The sequence below is a fragment of the Haliaeetus albicilla genome, chromosome 9 (genome assembly GCF_947461875.1).
Source record: "Haliaeetus albicilla chromosome 9, bHalAlb1.1, whole genome shotgun sequence".
NCBI lineage: Eukaryota > Metazoa > Chordata > Aves > Accipitriformes > Accipitridae > Haliaeetus > Haliaeetus albicilla.
In genome coordinates, this window is record NC_091491.1 from 13,946,934 (window position 1) to 13,967,677 (window position 20,744).

Here is a 20,744-nt window from a genome sequence, read left to right on the forward strand (position 1 = left end):
CCCTGCCCGCCGAGAACTACAACCCCCAGAAGGAAGCGGGCCGGGGCGCACGCGCGCGGGTGGCCGGGGCGCTGCCCCGCCGCCTAGGGCACCACCTGCAGGTGTGATTGGCTGCGGCACGTCGCCTGCGCTGGGCTCTGATTGGCTGAGGCGACGGTTGAGGCGGTTTCCGGAAGGGGGCGGTGGGAGGAGAAGCAATATGGCGGCGGAGAGCGGAGAGGGACCGCAGGAGATGATGGAGGGTGAGAGCCGGCCGCGGCCGCTGAGGGGTCGGGACGGCTCGCCGCTCGGGCACTGCCGCTCGGCGGGGCAGCTGCCAGCTGCGCGCGGTGGGGCTTGTGGTCCCTCTGCGGCCGGGCAGCCCGCGGGTGTCCACCCCGACGGTGTCCACCCCGAGAGCGGCTGCCCGGGGGGGCGGGAACGGGGCCCTGGCTGGTCGCCGAGCCGGGGCGGGCCGCCCGAGCCAGGGGGAACGGTGTGTGTATTACCTGGGGCATGGCGCGACGCCTTCCCCCTCCCGGGGGCTCCCGGCGCGAGAGGTGGAAAAGTGGGTTTGTGGAGATGACCGTGTCGTAAAAAATAAAGATAATAGGAAAGAAATCCCCTGCCATGGCGTTGCTTTTCCTCAGTCGTCCCGTGAAACGAGAGCAAATACTGAGGGGGGAGCGAGGAGCTTCAGGTCCCTGGGGCCAGGGTGGCCAGCAGAGTTGTGGCTGGGTAAGCGGTGAAGGGATCTCGCAGGCTGTGCTGGGGAGACGGTTGCTTTTACGTGCAGGGAGTTTTTTTTATTATTTTTTGATGCCTTCACTTCTTCGTGTCATTGGTACTATTGTACACGATACTGATTTTTTCCTAAAAGTTTTAAAAATGTGATAGTTCTAATTCCATCTCCGTAATCTTTGGAATTGCACTTCATTGATCTAAGAAATTTCCTTTTTCCTCCAGTCTTCTTCCCAGATTGTTGGTTTTAGGAAGATGTGATGGGAGGAAAAAGTGCATCCAAAATCAAAGTAGAAACAAGGGGTAAGAGGCCTTTTATTTAAGACTAAACCTTTCATTTAGTTAACTTAGGATTTCTACTAACTGCATAGTGGTATATGTGAATCCTGGTTATTATATCTGCTTGTTACTTCTTCCCCCTTGCCCCACTGCTGAAAATAGCCTAATTCTGCTATTATGTATCTTATGCAGTTGATAAGCGGATTGAATCGGAGGAGTCGGGAGACGAAGAAGGGAAGAAGCAAGCAGTTCGCTTAGTAACAGACCTCAGTCAGCAGAGCCTGAGAGATGAGCAGAATGGCGAGAACTCCGCAGGTACCTTGCCAGCCTAAATGATCATGTTAGGAAGTGTCATCTTACAAGTGCATACAGTAGTGTACATGTATCAGTCCTTCATGTTTCTTGTGGCTGTGTGATGGTTGTATCAATGTTAGTGAACAATGTGAATCTGCCCCAGAGCAGTTTTCTCTACAAATAAACACATGATAGTGTTATCATTGCTAAAATAAAGCTGCCTTCTTTTAATGGAACCACTGATATTAGACCTTTGGGTTTTTTCTTATTTATTTATCCATCCACATTTCCCTTTGAAATCTTTAATATCAAAATGCAAAACACCTTTATTCATACTTTTGTTATGGAAACATACTAACTTTCTGTGGAAAGATGCTGGAAATGTTCATTAGAAATAAACATAAGCAGCTTTTCATAATTCTGCTTTAGTGTATGTAGTTTTTTTACCTAAAGAGTTGCCAGATTCCTTTGGAAGGCAAAGATGACTATTTCTAGATAGATTGAAGGAAGCTGTCAATTTTATTTTCTTAATTTAAAAATTCTAAGACCTATCAAAATTATATCTGTTTGAATCCTCTTGACTTTAAACTTTCGCTACTGTATTTACTGTTTGTATTAGAACATTGGGTAGAAACGTAGACAGACTGTTTTAAGCCTGTGCATGTTTGGTGGAAGAGTTTGCTTTTCAGTAGCTTCCATAGAATTTGTCATGAGCAGATCTGTTTCTGAAGACCCTGTATGGCAATATGATCTGGACTTTTGGTGCTAGCTAACAATCTGAGATGTAATAGTGTCCTTTTGATAGAGATGCTTGTGTGATTATTATTGGTCTGGAAATGGAAGTGAAATAATGCAGCAAGCTTTAATCCTTTTGACTGTGCGTCTGCTGCAGATCCCTCCTAATCTTAACCTTGCCTGTTAGAATTTGCAAAAGTATTTTCCAAACTAGTATATTATTATGAGAATTTTAAATCTCATCTCCTAACTAAATGAACTCTATCTAGTCTAATTCATTGTTGATCATATAAAAATCCTATATATTAATGGAAAAATGCTGTGGTGATGTCTGTAAAAGTGTCAGAGCACACCTTGCAAATTGTGCATCCCAAGCCCTATATGATTAATACAACCATGAAGATCAGTCAGTCACAGTTTTCCTTTGCATGCATGTAATATTGAGCATTCAGCTGACGTAATTTAGCTGTGCGTTTGAGGTTATATTCTGTATGTTGTTCCCCCAGGAATTACAATATTAGAGAAAATATTTCAAGTGGCCTACTTTTATTCCAGCGAAAACAAGAAAAACGCATTCGATTTGGTCACTGAGTTACACTGGGTATTATTTAATGTAATGGCTGTATTGTTACTACTTCTTCCAAACTGTTAGGATTCAGAAAACTTCTACTAGGGCAGAAACCAAGCAGAGGAAAAATTTTGGAACATTTGAGTTAATTTCCGCAGGCAGTTTTGAGTTTCTCAGTGAAAGGAAAATGAAGAGTTTTCCACATTTGTCACAGAAGATCATAAATAGAAAGAGTTCAAGCAGCTGAAATTTCAAATTAATCATTTAGCTAATTCTCTGAGGAATAACGCCTCTGTTTAGAAATCTTATAACTTAGCTATTTATAATATTTTTCATGCATATGCAGTTAAAAAGTGTAGTTAGGCTTTTAGTTGCTTTAAACGCTTGTGGTACTGTGAACTTACGTAACTCAGTAACTACTGCTCCGTACTGCGGAATTTGGGTTTCCTGAATGTCGTATTTTTTTCCTACATCTGCAAAACTGTGTAGCTTGCAGGCATGGGTTACACAAAAATTCACTTAAGTAACTTCACTTCCAGAGCAATATTTTTTTCCCCTTGAGAAACCTACTGCATTAAAAATCGTGGACTGAAGTGCTGTCTGCATACTTACTGCATGCAAGTGAAATTGCAGTTTTGTTCATAAAGTGATTGTAGAAGGGTCAGTTTAGAGTGCTTTATGTCCACTTGGTTCATAAATAAAATGTAGGTTGACAATTGATAGGACTGTAAATTTGCTAGAACCATTTTTCTTTGAGAGAAAATGTATTTTAACATTCTAATACCAAGACTGATTTATGAGTGTTCTCAGTATACACATCTCACTCAGACTGCTATATGGAGAGTGTTTTATACACACTGCATAAACTTTATGAGAGTTGATCTTGTTACGTAAACGCTATTGCCTCTGTGTTCAGTTTTAAATTGCTTTTATTTCAGTGAATTCGATATACATATCCTGTGTGATTTGGTCTTGTGCCTTCGGACTTGAGTGCTTTTTTCCCCACATTGGCTCTACCAGGACTGGTCACTTGAAGCCATATGGCAAAAATACAAGGAGCTACCTACCCTTTGACAGATCCCGGAACAGAGTATTTAACCCATTGCCAAAACCAAATGTGTATAAATGGTCTGTAATGGGTGCTGTGATGAAACATGTAATTTTATAGAGAAGCCTGCCAGCTGAACCAGGTTGAAGAATTTTTTTTGCTTGAATTTTTCTTTTGTTGAAGATTGTTTTTTTTTTTTTCACTGAGTGCATGACTGGCTTTATTGTTGGACAACTTTGAAGTCTCAAAAGGACAAGTTTCTTCACCATGAGCATTAACTTACTGCTAGTGCAACTTAATGCAAGGGAAATAGTTTGGGTTTTTATGTGATTATCTCAAATAACTGTTGTTCCAAACTTGGGCTGGGTTCCTGTTGGCTGTAAATTCAGCTAGGGCGCTTGTTTGTCTTGGAGCGCTTTGTGCTGGCAGCCTTTGTACCCTAGACATAGGTCAAGGAGATGCAATCTTGGTAGCAGCAGGGTAGGGTATCCCAGTCCCCTGCTGAAGTGCATGGCTCCTGATCTGGAAGAAAAATAGGAAAATGCAAGCGTTGCCCACTGCTAAAATGCTGACAGGCATATGTATGCATGTCAGTTGTGGTGGCATTTCGATACCGCTGTTCAATGTCACCAAGCCTACCAGCTCATTTTGCATCTCCAAAATATACTTCATGCTCCCTGCTAATTTATGGTATAAAGCATATTAAAAGATGAGGGGCAGAGGATTGCTTTTCAGTCTTAACTTCTGTGAGTCAGTTCAGTTAGTGCTCATTCCTGTTTGAATGCCCAGGCAAGAGCAGTAGCCCAAATCCAGCAAGGTAAATGATGGTGTGTGGAGCTATCAAAAACTTGGAGTTTGATAGTAGTATCAAAGATTGTAATGCTTGTACTGTTCATCCTTACAATACTACTTACAATGCCAAGCATCAGTAGGAAAAACACTTGTTAAGTATAGGGGACATTGGTCATTTACAAGAATGTTGTAACCGTGCTGGGCTATAAAAATAGTCATTACTTCTGGGTTAATGGAATGAGCTTGCATACAGTAATGCAGGAGTTAATGCAAAGCATTTGGGATTTGATCATAATTAAAGTTCCTTGGTTTTTTGGTAGTAGGTACAGAAGCTACACACATGAAGTGGAAAGGGGTTGTGTGTTATATGTCTGTTTTTCAAAGTTGAATTAGACTTTCTTTGGAAATTGATGCAACCAGCGCATGATCTTCAACAAATGGGAATCAGGCATGAATTATTCAGCATGAATTTATCCGGTAAACTTCGCTCCCTCTTGTGCAGTGATAGAAGCACAGCAAATGTTGGGCTGTCTTCCAGAGCTATAAAGGCATTTCCCAAGAAAATGTATGCAGTGTGATAAACGATGTTTTCTAGCATATTAGTGAGTTCAGCCAAACAGAAGAAGGGGGATCCATGCAAAAGCGTGCACAACATTGACATAAACTGGCAGTATTTATGAAAGAAAAGCTGAAGGGTGGGATTGCTGAGATGCTTGGTCCCTCCTGGCACTATCACTAGACAGTTTAGATTCCTTCCTGGCAATGTTGTATTAGGTTATCGGAGGAGCACAGGCACTTCGGATGGTGTATATTCAGAGGGATGATGGCCCTAAGTGTAAAGAAAAGGAATCCTGCCCAAATCAGTCTTGAGCCAGCATTATTCAGCAGCCACACAGGCAGACTGGGGAACATGCTGTTTTTTCTGTCTTTTCCATCTAGGCATGAAATTTTCTTGTTAAGAAAGCTTTTTTTTTTTTTCACGACTAGCTGTCGCAATGAAAGCCAAATAGGTAAAGTGTATTTTTAATGCATCAGAATATCTGAAATGTGCATCTCATGTGTTTCTTCTTCTGAGGAGCGTTTGTTCCCTTTGCCTCTCCAGATGTTAGCCACTGTCATCTTGCCTTTAGCTATCAGGTAGCAGAAGTTTATAATATATTTGCTTCTCCTGCAGGAGAAGCAGAGACACCAGTGGACATGGAAACAATTAGCCTGGACCCAGAAGCTGAGGTAAAGGCAGATTTTTGTCCTTATGGACTTTATACAGCGGGAAGAAAAGGTGGGCAAAGGCAAGTATTGAAACCTGGTTAAAAGATCTAATTCTTCTGAAGGTGCTGGCTACCATGATCTTCCCTGGAATTGGTTCAAAGCCTTTAGACTAGAAGTAGAGGTGTTTTATTCTTGATCAGTAGCTGAAACTTTTTTGTTAGTAATTTAGAATTTTAAATTAAGCATGGAAGCACTGAAAGTGGAGCTATGCTGCAAGCATTATCGACGGGCTATGAGCTTTTGTGAGAATATCTTTAATGAACTGATTGCTGCTGTCAGACCCGTGATTTGTAATAGGCATAGCTGCTTAACCAGCCTTGTGCCTTGGCACTGGCAGCCTCATGAGCCTGTTAGCTGGAGAGTTTTTGAGCTTGGGTGGTGAAGTGCTCTATTTCTTTTTGATTGACTGACCTGCAAAACTGGAACATCTGGGGCTGGACAGCACAGATGTGAAGTGCATCAGCTGATCACCGGTGCAGAGTTAATGTTCACAGAACCACCAGATATTTGAACTGTCAGTGGTTCCTGTTCATCTGAGGCCTGGAACTGGAAATAGCAAGGTGTGTTCCGGCTAAGCCCTAGCAAAGTGGGTAAGAGAATTTTATGCAACGCTTTATTCATGCTAGACAGCAGAATTTGTCTGTCTCAGTAAATTCAGAATTTACTGCAAAAGATTTCTAATTTTGGTGAAACAATGCTCAGACTCAGGAAAGGGCTGTTGCCTTTTTGCAGATGCTGTGTTTGCAGTTGACAAGCTTAGGCCACATGCTTCACCTGCGATAGTAAAATCATGTGCCAAACCCAATTTTCACAAGCTCTTTGAAGGGAAATTTTAATGAGCTACACATTTTGTAAGACTCTAATTTTCCTTAGAACAAAGTACCAGGTTGGTCTTTGAAGAGTGTTCTGAAACAACTGTTGAATCCCTCCGTTTCTCTTTCAGGATGTTGACTTGAATCATTTTCGAATTGGGAAGATTGAAGGATTTGAGGTGCTCAAGAAAGTGAAGGTAACAGTCCTAAGGAATAGGGAATGCCTCTTGGAACTGGAGATTTTGCATAGCTAACCTATAAGAGGACAGATACAGGAGTCTCTTTTTAACTGAGATCCTAATGAGTTCACTTCATGTTTAACTGAAGGAGGTAGTGTTTACCCATTTGTCAAGCAGTAATAAAAATCCTGGGGTTTTGCAGGTTGGTTTTGGAAGTGGATGAGAGATAATGCATGAGGGCTCATCCTAAGAGATACATTCTGTACTTGCACAGCAGGCTTAACATACAATAATGCAGCTTGGAAAGACCTCTGGAGGTCTCTAGTAAACCCCTGCTCAAAGTAGGTCCCGTTAGAGCATGTTGCTTGAGGCCTTCTCCAGTCAAGCTCTTGAGTATTCCCAAGGATGGAGATTACATAGCCTCTTGGGGCTGCTGTTATAGTTTCTGACCATCTTTGTGGTAAAAAGATTTTCTTCTGTAGAGTTGGAATAAAACAAGAAAAGATTCTATTTAAAAAAAAAACCCAAGCAACAACAAACAAAACCCCAACAAAACCCAACAAAACTTAATGGGGAAAAAAACCTCAACCTTGTTGTCTGTATGTCAAAAGGCATTACATGCCATGATTCATATCCATTTTCCTGTTTGTTTTTAAACTTTTCCCCAACTATTAGACTCTGTGTCTCCGTCAGAATTTGATTAAGCGCATTGAGAACCTGGAGCAATTGCAGACCTTGCGGGAACTGGATCTCTATGACAATCAAATTCGGAAGATTGAGAACTTGGAGTCTCTGGTGGAACTTGAGTGAGTCTGGGGGAAATCACCAGGGTCAGGTTGAGGGTGGTTTGCCACTCACTGAATTACTCATGCTGTACTTACCTGCAGTATTTATCACCCAGGCCTTTCTTATGATTCATTTGGGTGCTCTGTGAAGGATAATGTCTGTTCTCCATTGATAGTTAACCTGTGCAGTAAACCAGTTTCATTATCCTGAAGCTCACCAGGGACAGTCAGCTGGAAATGAAATGTGTGCTGTATAAGGCAGTGAGAATGATAGGTGGTTGCAGCTTCCATGCAGGTGTGGAAGCACTCAGGTACCCCTTGCTCTTGGCAGCAAGAGCTCCATATAACAGGTTTTATTCCTGCAAAAAAAGACAAGAGATGTCAGGTGAGATTAGGACTTTTTTTGGAGGGTGTTAGGGAAGGAGTAGTGCTTTTCCCAGTTTCTGGCACTTGTCTGTGATCACTCTGGAGATACATTACAAAACTGTTCCCACTGGGGTGAGGAGGACTAACCTACTTCCCACAGTCATAACTGCTTCGTGCTTATGGGACGCCTTGTCATTGTCCTGTCAGAGGCAGATCTTGTAGGCACATACCTTTCCCAAGAAATATGTGGTATTGAAGTTTGGCTGCCTCCCACAGTGGCAGCTCCATGGCTGAGCAAAAGGATAGCTATCTTCTGCATGTGACAGATTTTTTTTTTTTACTTTTTTCCCTGACACACAATAGAAATATTTTGACAATTATATTTGTTGTCATTTCTGATAAAAAGAAATGACACTTATGGCTCTAGCTTCAAGGCCTAGCAAAGTGCTTGATCTCTGCAGACAGTGAGGTTCCCCACCGATTTACAAGTGCCTCTTCCAGAATCATCCATACCTGATGGACTGAAGAGACCTTTGTTCTGTTTTATCTCAGGATCCTGGACATCTCCTTTAATGTTCTGCGACACATTGAAGGACTAGATCGTCTTGCCCAACTGAAAAAACTCTTCCTTGTCAACAACAAAATCAGCAAAATTGAGAATTTGAGCAACTTGCAGATGCTACAGATGTTAGAGTTGGGATCCAATCGAATTCGGGTAGGCTTGCTCTACAAGATGTTAGCTGGAGAGTTTTGTGCTCTTTGGCTTGGGATTAGCCTTTTCTGAAAGTGCACTTCATTGATTTTTTTACTTGCAATTTTGTTCTTTTTTATTGTTCCTGTCACTTAATGTGTAATTGCTTATTGCTGCACATGCTGGATCCTTTAATTATGTATGCATGTACTGCCTGGCTACTAAATTACTATTTATGAATTTCTCTCTTTAATGAACTTGTGCATCCCCTGTGTGTTGCCATTTGCAGATGACAGTTTCCTCCTGCAAGAGAGCCAAGCCTATCAAAACTAGCAATTATTGTTTTCTCTTAACCTTCCTAGAGGCTGGAGCTGTGTCGATAAAACCTATTGAATGCAAATTTAATTCTAGTTTGATTTGTGTGTGTAATTGATAACCTGCTACATCAGTCTCACTCAGGAAAAAGATTTTCTTGAGGCTTTGCTCTGAAATGCCTGAAAAACCTGGTACTGTGCTGCTGATTACTTTTTTTTTATAGTGCAATTTGTGACTTTTTCAATTTAGGTGATTTAAAATCTATGCCACATAAAGGGAAGCAGTTCTGAGTAGTCTCTCCTGTCCCTAAGGTAGGCTTTTCTGCATATTGCCCAGTTTGTAAGAGAACTGGTGAAACAGATGACACAAAAGACTTGCAACATGCAAAGTAAACTATTAATTTTTTAGAAGCTTTTTCAATTATATATGCTTTAGAAAATCCTTGTAACAGACGAGTGCATCTCAATCTGAAAACTCTCTAAGCTGGCACCCCCATTTACAAACTCTGAAAAATTACTTGTTATGCTGAAGGAGCAAACTGGGAAAAGAACTGTTTTTCCTCTGTATTTCAAGCCTTGTGGAAGCACACTAACTAGTGTTTTTTCTGTTTATCTGTTAATTCTATTCTGGCTTCTTCAAACAGCACTGCTCTATGCTTCTAATTGCTTTACTGGAGTGAGTAACCTGTGCCTAGGCTAGGCGTGAAGAAATACATCTCATGTTATTTGGAGGCACCTAGAACTCTTGTAATAGTCTTCTGTTGGTGGGGTGGCCTGGCTATGTGCTTTACAGATGGGCATATCTTTAACTCTTGAGGGTAAAAGCCTATGGACTCTCTGTTCAGGCAGCTTTCTTGGCTCTGAGGTGCCTGATATACTCATCCCTTGTGCATTAAAGCTTCTGCAGTGATGCTGTCTTAGCACGCACTCTAACCTTTCGGAGCACACTTACCTTGGAGTCCGTCATGAGTTAATAAGTACTGTAGTTCTGTTCCTTTTCTATGAATGGTGGGGAAGCAGACCTTCATGCTTGCACTGTTACATTTGATGCTTTTTTTTTTTCCAAAGTTGGACTGAGGCAACTATAAGGCAAGCACTTCTTTCTTTGTTCCTTAGGGTTTTTTTCCCCTCGTGTCCATCTGTTTCATACTCTCACTTAAGTGTGGCTTTTTTATAGCTTCAAGTAGCTTTTTTTTTCACCTGACTGTTTCTTCTCAGTGTCCTTAGAGTCACAAATATTTCCTCTTCAGGGCTGGGGGAGCAACAATGAGCAACAAATATATCATTTTCTTGCTAGGTCAAAACAGGCTAGAAGGAGGGTAAATCCAAATCTGAGCTGATAAACACCTTATGTTGAATCTGTTGGCAATTGTGGGATAGAGGTTGAAAAGCTTCTTTCCTTTCCAGAGTGTATCTATAAATTCATAGCGTGTGTGTTTGTGTCCATCTTCCTCTTCCTTTCTTTATACACGCACAGGTAAACATGCATGTGCACACACACACGCATGCACACACACAGAGTACTAAGTGGTGGTAGGACTCAGTGGCCTGTCTCACCAGCACTGCTAGTCTCTGAAATTCTGCCAGGCAAGAAGGATGTGGAAAAGCTGAGATGTCACAAGGTACTTGAGCACAGATGCACAGCAGTGTGTGTATCTATGTCCACATTACTGTTCTTCTGTGAGCTGAAGTATGTTTTTTAAAATTCTTGTCTCTTTTAACAGCACTTTTTTTTTAATTAAGAGGCTTTCCCCTGCAAAAAAACATTGTGTTTTCTTTCCTTCTGTTTACAGGAGCCTTTTCTAAGCCCACCCTTTTCCCCTTTTCTTGCCCTTTTTTCTCTCTCTTGTTTGTGCTTTCTGGTGCCCTGTCCTTTGTAAATAAAGAATATGGTGGTTCTTGATGCCTCACAGAGATTCTTATTTTCTCCCACTGAAGGCTGAGCTCAGGACTTAAACTGGTATAGTGTATATGTTTTGCCAGTAGCGTGTATATTTAAAACATGTACATCACTTAAATTGATATGTCTATGTTCTGCCAGTAGCATGAATATGTAGCCAGTAGTTAAATATATTAACACATACACCCATGAGACAGTTAACCTTGCTTATGACAGAGAAACTGTTGTGCAGAGAAGCTAAACAGCTTGCCTCTGTGTTATATAGTCACTGATGGTCAGGACTAAATTTGCAAATGGTATTTTCTCCTCCCAGATTCTCTTTCCATTCACTAGTGACAGATTTTTCTTGCTTCACAAATGAGTATCTCCTGCCCAGGATACACCTTATGGCCCAGGGAATGCCACTCTCAGTGCTCCCTGAGCCTTTTCATTCTCTGCTCTTGCTGCCTGGACAGTGGAGGCAACAGCTGGGACACAGCAACATGACCCTCGCTGAAAATCAGTGAATAGTAGTGCCACAAGCCAGCTGTCACACCGGCTGAGGTTCACTGTCACTGCACAAAGTCCTCCACTTACTCTGCCCTTGGGTCACAAGGGAGGCCCTACTTTCTGCACGCTTTGTGTGTGGAGTTGGCAGGCTCGTGTTTATCAGGAGCGCAGCTCCATGGGTCAAGGCTGTAAAATGCCGACCACGTCCACAGGTTGGAGTTTTGCATCACAGCGATAACGCTGTCTCCTTTGGTCATTTTGCAGGCAATTGAAAACATCGATACTTTGGCTAATCTTGATAGTCTGTTCCTTGGAAAGAATAAAATCACCAAGCTCCAGAACTTGGATGCGCTGACAAACTTGACTGTGCTCAGTATACAGGTATTGATTCTACTTTGTACTGTTATGTTTTGAACAGCCTTGGTTAGATGAACCACCTTGTGATTTAGGCTAAGCTCTTCTGAATCAGCGGGTCTTCAGTGTCTGAGTCAAACTCCTGTACTGGAAGGAAGTGTGATATTCTCTGTGCTGTCTTTTCTCATCCTTTAATACTAAATGAGATTGACAGGCACTGATAAAATGATAAAAAAATGTTTGATTTTTATGGAAGAGAGAAGAGGAAATGTACGTTATCCCCCATTTTCTTCCTGATGTACTGTTTCCTAGTATATTACAATAACATCAAATGAGTTATGCCAGGGAAGTTGTTATAGTGGCAGCAGGCTCAGTGTCACTACCTTCTTCCTGAAGAGGGAAGAAATGTGAACAAGCCTGTGCTACGTGAAATTTGTCCTTAATGAGCTTATGGAAAGTTTATTCCTTTGTAAAAGGTGGGATAAAAGATACTCAACTAATTTTTTTCATTGAGTCTCCCTCTCATCCATATGCCAATGCTAGTGCATTCCGGTATCTCTTACAGCTGTTGCTGAGAAAGGCATACTTGCTACATATTGTAGTACCTGTATGCATCAGTATTCTATAGGACATAAAGAATTATGTACAGCAGAGTGTATTGAAGTGTTGTAACTTCCATTCTGACCCATCACATTAAAAAGACCTACAAAATGAATGCTATTAATGTGTAGGCCTATTGTTTCTAAAGACACCAAGTGGAAAACTTTCAGGCTACAACTTTTGATGGGAAGGTCGGAGTCTGATTCTTCTAAACTTAGACTTTGAATCCCATGGTGCATCGGTGGTAGAGAGATCAAATGAACTGAGCTCATGAGATCAATGTGGATCCAAGCAGACTGTTTCCCCTTCCCATCCATACTTCAGAGAAATGCTTTTTCTCCAATGACTTGCTTGGGTTTTGGTTTGTTTAGAGTGGACTTAAACCGCTGTTACACTTTCAGAATAACCGTCTGACCAAGATTGAGGGGCTGCAGAGCTTGGTGAATTTGCGCGAGTTGTACCTCAGCCACAATGGCATCGAAGTCATCGAGGGACTGGAGAACAATGTGAGCAGGCTCTTGCTAACTGTGTGACAGAATTACTGCCCTAAGCTGCTCCCCTTAGTGGCTGTGCTTTTCTGGAAGTTTTTGTTCCTCAGTTTCCCCAGTTACATGGGGGGTCCCGAGTCTCTTGAAACGACCACAAAGATCCAAGTATTTGTTATCTTAAAATATCTTGCATGGGTGAAGCTCCTCCAGATCTTCTGGAGTAGAAATGTTGTTATGATCTGGGGAGGGGAAGCACAAGATGTGGTTAATGCAACGGCCTGGCTGATCTTCAGCAGTGGAAAAGCTGATGGCCACAGCTGGCTGTCTCTGCTGCAGCCTTTCAGACAGCAGTTTATAGATAATCATGAGTTCTTTTCAATAGGACAACAACTGGAGCTGGGAGTAAGAGAGACAAGCTGTGGCGTGTGGCTTGCCTTCGTGTCAGTATACATTTGAGATTTCTGGATGGGACTGATTTCACAGAAGCCTGTAGCGTTTTCATTCTGACCCAACAGTGGATGGCATTGTCAGAGAGCAGAGACAATCTGGAACTTAGTTGGCTGTGTGCAAGGCAGGAAAAAACCCTTTTTCTAAACCTGTAGGCTTTGCCACTGCAAAAAGTTTGTTCAACTCTGCTGCTTGAGAGGACACTTATGATATGATTTTTAATGGATTCCTCTTCTTAATGTACTATGAGGAAAGCTCACTTTTTAGGAGCCCTTGGCTGGCAGTTGCCATCTGGCCAGTAATTGCTTTCATTTTTGTCACATGGCTTCTGGGAGGTCAGTAACCCAGCTTAATCAAAAACAGTCTTCCTTGCTATATTTAGGCAGTGAGAGGTCTTGTGCTGTATGTAAGCAGCTGGCAATAACATGTCTTTGCTTCTGACAGTTTCCAACTCTGGGCCTGAAAAAAGTGGGGCAGAGAAGATGAAAGGAAATCCAGTCTAATGTTTTTGTGTTTGCTTGTCTAGAACAAACTCACAATGCTGGACATTGCATCCAACAGAATCAAGAAGATTGAAAATATCAGTCACCTAACAGAGCTGCAGGAGTTCTGGGTAAGCACAGGCTGGAGCTGTTCCCTGAAATGTCTGTGCAACAGTGAAAGAAACCCTTCTGATGGGGAGCACTGGGAGGGTGGTGTACATGTATGTCTTGGCGTAAACTCTTCTTGTGCTGGTGACCAGCTAAGATCTTAACAGTGTGCATGGATGGATTATATGATGGTTTCTTCTAAGGAAAGAGTTGAGCTTAAAAAATTCTTTGCAGGGCTTTGCTTAGTGGTAACAAGCCTGAATCTACCTAGGAAATAGGCCCTGCCTTCCCGCTTGTGATGGTTATGAAACAGCCCTACTGTGTCCTATTTTTGCAGATCTCATCTTTCTTTTAAGTGAGCATGACAGTGTATGGGGGAAGCTGATACTGTCTCACCACTGCACTGGAGCACAGTACCTGTTTAGACCAGAGTCGATACGTTCATGTCGTTATAAATACAAAGAAAATGAAACCATCTTCCGGTTTACTTCCATTCCTATGAGGTAGATAACTGCTTAGGGTTGCTTCTATTTCTTACTGGCACCCTAAATAGCTAAGCCCTTTGTCATTGATAAGTCTGGGGAGGAAATATGCAGAGACACCCCCCTCCTGAAGCATCTGTACCCTGCCATATCTGGGAGCGGTGCACAAATCTGCTAAAGTTTGGGGGGGAAAAAGCAGCAGATGTCCATGAGTTGGCTCATGCTTTAGCTCTTGTAGAGTTTCTGCATGTCAAGGCTGAGAATAAGAGTTGTGCTGCTTAATGTGTGTCATTTGGAGATCAGTTATTTCAGTTCTTGGGCAGAGGCTGAGATAAAAGGAGTAGAAGGCAGCTGCAAATGAAACCAAGCTAGAGCCTGCAGTCCAGGCTACCTGGATCATTTTCCTCATCTTGCAGTGTGGCTTAGCAGATGGCCAGTGGTGTTATCTGGCTGTGCCTATTCCATAAGGAACTCTTTAAATCAGGAGCTGAGAAGCCCGTTTAACATGACATCTTTTGGGTGGTAAAAATGAGACAGTGCAGTGTGGCTGGTGCAGGACCTGTTGTGATCCTTTGCAATTTCCTCCAGTCTTCCTCTTTGCTGTTGCTCTGCTTATAGAAGAAGGCGTTGCACAGCTGTTTCCATTTGTGTTACAGAAAGTAAAGGGAAGATCCTAACCTCATTGGACTTCCTTTGCAAGAATACGAGTGCCTTTGTCAAAGCAGAGCATTGGCCAAGATCTGTTAGCTGAATCCAGAAAATGCCCTTCTGTCTTTTTTCCACTTTAACACTGCTTTTAAAAAAAAGGTTATGTGCTTTTTGGTAAAGAGCAGGGCAGGATTTCCTTTGATGTGAACAAGTGTTGCATCTACTAATTTATATTTTGTCACTGACTGTGGAGTTGAAGCCACATAACAAAGTCCTTTAACACCTTAAGGAAGCAGAACTTCACATCCTAGATACAGCGGGAATCTTTTAACAGTGTCCTAGTACCACCTCCTCAGCAGAGGGACTGAGATATCTGAAGGTCACGTGGCATGGCCGAAGTAATGTTGTGATGAGCTGTAGCAGAATGAAAGAGCTAGCAGGTTTTCTTCAGCATCTTAGTCCAGGGTCTTAACTACAAAGCCATCTCCAGCTGGAACACTGACAGTCCCAATGGTGAAGCAGTTTTCTTTCACTGAACTAGCTGGAGGGAGGCAGCTGGAGAAAATAGAGGTGCTTATCTGCCACCCAGCAAACAGGGTGCACAAAGTTTCCAGTTTACTGTTGGGTGCCTGATGTGAGGAAAAACAGTTGTTGAGGGGGGCCAGAGCCAATCTCTTGATTTTTTTTTTTTTTTAATTATTTTTTATTTAAAGGTGGTATTGCTGTAGTGACTGCCTCTGTATCGAAAAGCAAAGGGTGGCTGAAGTCTCTGGGTTAGAGAGCACATGGCCACCTTGCACTTTGCTTCCTTGCCAGGCAGCTGAAGCGTTCATCCCCTTTCATGGGAATTCCTTTGCAGTGCCAGCAGTGGGGCAGCTCCAGGGCTGACAGAAGGAGAACTGGAATCAGAGAGCTTGGTGCTTTCTGCAGAGTACAGAAACAGTTTTTGTGGGGAAGTGATGTGAAGGGGAGAGGAAAATGCCACTTTTCACATCAGTTTGGGACCTTTTTTAATGTTTCCTGGGAAGCCATGAAAGTAAAGATAGATGTCACAGTGGAAGAAAATCTTCACATAATGATTTCCAACCCTTAAATGGACAGCGTATGGTCTGGGACACTGTATAAAGAGACTGTCTCAGTGTCTTGCTTGGTATTTCCCAGCATACTAGTTGGACTGGATACACTGTCTGAGGGGTGGAACGTTTGACTGGCAGCCCTGGACAGCATGGGGAGGTTGGAGATGGTTAGCGAGGCCTGGATTGTGCGACTGGAGAGCACATGTCAGAGGTTCCGGGGGAGAAGGATCATGTAGACAGGGTCGTCTTATATGTGTGTGAAGACTGTACAGCGTTACTACTCCTGGGTAGTAGTAATCCTCCTGAGCAGCGTCAGTGGGGCTAGGCTCCTGCTAACCAGGTTTAGCTTGGAAGTATCTGTGTGAGTGTGCCTGTATGTGCTCTGCAGATGAACGATAATCTCATCGAGAGCTGGAGCGACCTGGATGACCTGAAAGGAGCGAAGAACTTGGAAACTGTGTATCTGGAGCGAAACCCCTTGCAGAAGGATCCTCAGTACCGGCGCAAAATCATGCTGGCCCTCCCGACTGTCCGGCAGATTGATGCCACGTTTGTTCGATTCTGAACCTCCTGCTGCCCCCTCTCTCCTGCCCTCCTTGGAGAAGTGTCCCAGCTGGGTTTTTTATCCACTTACCACTCCCCAGGTCTTCAGTACACTGACACTCGCAGAGCAAATGGTCAATAAAAAGCACTGAATACCAGATCTTGTGTACAATGCACTCATTGTTTTTGAAATGTTGTTGTTATTATTATTATTATTATTAAATCTTAACACAAGAGGCTTCCTTGTGCTTGTGTCTGTTATTTATGGGGGAGGTTTTGGCAGTGAGTATTTGCAACAGGCTGGAGCCACTTGCTGACTTTTGTTGACTCTGTGACACACCTTCAGGTTAGTAACGTCCTTGCAAACATCGCTTCCAGATCAGGCTCAACAGTGGTCTGAAAATGTGAAAAGGCAGTGATGGTGTTGATGTGGGGAGGAATCTGATAGAGACACCCATCCAGGTTCTCAGGTGTGAGTCAGGGCTAAATATCTGCTTGTAAAACTCGGGGAGGGGGGAAGGTTAGCAGGTTTTATTTTTTTAAACATGGCTGCAAGCTCATTAGAGGATTGAGGACATGTAGCTTGAAGTATGAAAGCATTGTGGGGGTGTACCTGCCCGGATAAGCTACCAGTCTTCACGGACCCACTAGTGGTAGGGCTTCTATGTTTAAATGTGCTGTAGACAGAGGTGGGAACTGGAAGAGGGGTTAAAAGGAGTGAGGTAAGAGGGCCTATGGATTCCATGTGAGGAGGTGAGGGGTCTAGTCCATGCTTACAGGTTCTCTGTTGGTGGTTGTGGCTTCATTTACCTTCTGATTTCCCAGGACTGAGTCAGAGCAAAGCACAGCAGATTCTGAGGTGTGTTGCTCATCCTTCTTGGGCTAAAGCCAAGGCTGCTTCCAGATCCCTTCCAGAATAGGGGAGTGCTGGATGTGGCCTGCAGGTCCTTGATGCTCGTATTGAACATCTCCCCAGCCAGAAGTAAAGCTGAAAGGCTCAGTGAACGTTCTGATTGTTACTGAAAATGAGTGGACCTACTCCAGAGGGAGCCACTGATGTAGTATGACTTCAAACATGTCCCTCATCTTAAAAATGCCATCAAGGTCCCTTGGTAGAAACTCATTATAAAGCCCACCTGCCTGGAGTGCCACACACTTGGACAGCAGTTTTGGCAGCATGACTATGGAGAGGAATAAGGCCTAGCCCTCTATAAGGGGCTCAAAAGGGCTTTGTACTGATGTGGGAGGAGACAGCAAGATTACTGTGGTGTAAAGCTGCTGCTTGTTTCACTGCTGTACATCTGTCTGTCATTAGTTATTTGACCTCTGCTGAGTGACAGCTGTCATCTTCAAGCTGTCAGTGCCTGCTGGAGCAGGCTTTATTTGTGATAGGAGTCCTTAAGCACTTTTGTTAATACAGCCTCCTGCAGTATTTAGGAATTAGTCAGGTCTGTTCTGCGGCCAATGTATTCAGCATTGTCTTAGCATCATCATTTGCTTGTTATTAATACTAAATTAATACAACTGATGTTAATATATTAAATATACTAACGCTACTGGTCAGCAAGGTAATGGTTTGGTAGCACTTTGTTACAGATGGTATTTACACTTGGGAAACAATATGAATCATGTCCTGCTTCCAGTAAATACGGCAATGCGGCATCGCCGTCTCTGCACCCATGTTTGATCTGGGCAATTGAACTTCATACCTCCAGTGGCTGGAAAAACCTCCCTGGAAGCACTTGCCACCTGTGACTGTCTAACAGTTGTGTCATCGGTCTGGGGGAACAGCTGCTGCCTGGGGTGGGCCGGTGTGGGTGTTTCAATGTGTGCTGACTGGGAGAAGAATTGAGTGAGTGGGTCTGCAGCAGGCACGGCGGAGATTTCTGTGCGTGCCAATCTGTTCAGTGAACCTGTGAGGTAGCTGGGAGACATTTTCAATGTGGTCCATAGCGCTTGCAGAGGAAAATAGCAAAGAAACGTATATTAAATATGAAAGCTGTTCAAGGAGTGTGTAGGCTTGCAAGTTCTCTGGCACAAAAATGCAAATTCTGGCTGTTTTTTAAGGAAGCAGATCCCTTCCCTCTGTTGGGGATCAGATCAGAGCCAATAGCTCTGGTCGGGTGGGGTGTTGGTGTTAGCAGACGTGCTGGTCTCTGCACATCAGCCTCAAAGGTTTCATTGGGCCACTGCCCATCAGAGCTGCGTTCCATCCGGCTGCCTTGTCAAACGATGGAGAACTACAACAAAAAAATGGGAGGGGTGTTCAAAAATTTGCTCTTGGTGGTACTTGTATTCATTCTGATCTTTGAAAGAGTGGGGTGAATCCCTGCTTCTTAGCAGGAGGTGGGCAGTATTAAGCAGGACCGTATGGCCCTGTGAAAGCTTCTGGAGGTTCCCTTCGCAGGCTGGGTTCCTTTTGCTCACCTGGCACAGCTCTGCTTCGGACTGTGATGCCACAGAAGCTGCTGGAGGTGGTGGAGTGGTGCCAGGCTTGGCTGGTGGGGAACTGCACCCTGCTATGCTGCTGAACCGGGGCAATTCACCTCATCCTGCCGCAGGTGTGTGTGTTTGGTGGGGTGAGTTTCTTTGAGCCCCCCCACCCGGGTCCACAAGCTCTCCCTGGGGACTGTAAAACCAGCGTGTCAGCTGCTCAGTGGCCATCACAGTTGCATGCCCATGTTGTCCCCTGGGCTGCTGGCTGGCAGCCTGCCCCTTGGTTGGCAGCACCTGAGAGGCAAACCAGAGCTGGGTTTTTTTTCCTCTTTCCTCCCCAGTGTTGCAAAAACCAGCAGAAACTTTTCTCTTGCAGGTGTGAGGTGAGCACGGTGCTTAAAGCTTCCCTGGCAACCCAAAAGCCCTGTGCCTTGGCCAGGCACAGGACTCCAGGGTGCAGGGGGGGAACCTGCTGCCTCTCGCTGCCTGTCCGTGGCATGTTGCATGCGTGGCCCCGAGCTCTGCCGAACCCTGTTTATTCAGGGCCATTCGGGTCCCCACCTCCAGCTCAAAGGCAGGGCCTCCTCCAGGCTGCTTGGAGGAAGGTACTTGCAGACCCATTCTCCCCTCCTCCTCCTCTCCCCAAGCTCTACCCCTCTTGCACGGGGAGCCTGGTGTTTCCTGAGACGGGAAGCAGCAGTCGACTGCTGGGTTAGCGTTAGCGTGACGGGGTGGCACTTCCCGCTCTCTCCCCACCCGAGGAGAAGCAGGTGAAGAGCGGCGGTAGGGCGGGTGGGAGGACCCCTTTGCCCCATGCCGTGCTGGCGCTCGGATCTGGCGCCGTGGGAGGAACAAGCGCGGCCGGAGCCCTAGCAGCAGGTAAGGTAGAAAAAGCTGCAGGTTTGGGGATCTCACTGGAAGCTGCGGGAGCAGGGCAGGATGCGGCAGACCCCTGTGCCTTCATCCAGCTCCCCGGCACCAGCCTGGCCTTGCCGCTGCTTCCCCGCCACGCTCTCCCTCCCCAGCTCCAAAGCAGGGCTTGAAGGTGCCTGTTTCTTGGGCTGTCGTGGAGGTCAGCTGAGGTTTTTATCACCGTCTGGTGGGAGCAATGACCAGATGCTGCACCCAAAGGAACTCTGCTGCCAGGTGCTCCAGAGAGCTAGGTCCAGACTTGCTTGCTCAGAAGAGATGCGTGCCCATGTGCTCCAGATGTCAAAAGGACTTCTGGGCGTGATGGAGGCTTTTCAGGGGGTAGATCAACCTAGAGCTTTACAGGACATGGGTGTGTTTCCTCAGGGAGATTCTGCGCTTGGCATGTATTGCCCCAGCCCTCCTGGCTAGTCTGACCGGGGCTTTGAAAGGTCACAGGACCCAAACCTAGCAAAACTTGGTGCTGACTAGCAACCCCCTTGACTTGGTAGGAGTTGCAAATGGTATAAGTGAAGCTAGAATTTGGCCCAAGGTGTGGAAGTTTAGACGGGGTTGGCCGAAGGTGCCTGGGGGGCTGAGGTGCTGGAAGACAATTGGGTGCATGTTGGTACCTGCGCTTCTGCCCAGCTCAGCAGGGGTCTGCCCTGATTCCCGAGCACATTCCTGGTTTTCCAGGCCCCCAGCACATCCTCCCAGCATGACTGACTTCATGCTCACTGCTATCTATCTCAGGTGCGTCTTCATCTTGTTGTGCGGGTTTCTTGCTGGTTGCCTCATGTGGTTTATCTGGTGGGTTGTCACAGCGTGGTCGCAGGGCCCTTTTCCCAGGAGGGACTTGGCCTTTTCCAGGAGCCCAGCTGGGGACATTTTGGGTGGTGCAACATTCAGAAGCTCGGGCTTTTCATGGCA

The 20,744-nt window shown here is 44.6% G+C and overlaps 1 protein-coding gene across 2 annotated transcripts; it reads left to right on the forward strand.

Annotated features, from left to right (window-relative positions):
• The first annotated feature begins 117 nt into the window (after positions 1-117).
• PPP1R7 (protein phosphatase 1 regulatory subunit 7) lies at positions 118-16,707 on the forward strand. 2 transcript variants are annotated; one of them, XM_069791679.1, is made up of 11 exons: positions 133-242; positions 946-1,023; positions 1,192-1,314; positions 5,611-5,666; positions 6,649-6,714; positions 7,372-7,502; positions 8,400-8,562; positions 11,506-11,622; positions 12,597-12,701; positions 13,657-13,743; positions 16,315-16,707. In XM_069791679.1, the coding sequence occupies exons 2-11, from the start codon at positions 981-983 to the stop codon at positions 16,489-16,491; spliced, it is 1,068 nt and encodes a 355-aa protein (XP_069647780.1). In that variant the 5' UTR covers positions 133-242; positions 946-980; the 3' UTR covers positions 16,492-16,707. The 2 variants fall into 2 exon arrangements, with proteins under 2 accessions (XP_069647781.1, XP_069647780.1); XM_069791680.1 differs by lacking the exon at positions 946-1,023 and having other exon boundaries at positions 118-242.
• The last annotated feature ends 4,037 nt before the right edge of the window (positions 16,708-20,744 follow it).

Bases quoted from the DNA above. Each gene is read 5' to 3' on its own strand.
- PPP1R7 (XM_069791680.1), top strand. From the start codon at position 200: ATGGCGGCGGAGAGCGGAGAGGGACCGCAGGAGATGATGGAGG. The intron at 1,315-5,610 runs GTACCTTGCCAG...CTTCTCCTGCAG, and splicing joins GAATGGCGAGAACTCCGCAG to GAGAAGCAGAGACACCAGTG. The intron at 11,623-12,596 runs GTATTGATTCTA...TTACACTTTCAG, and splicing joins TGACTGTGCTCAGTATACAG to AATAACCGTCTGACCAAGAT.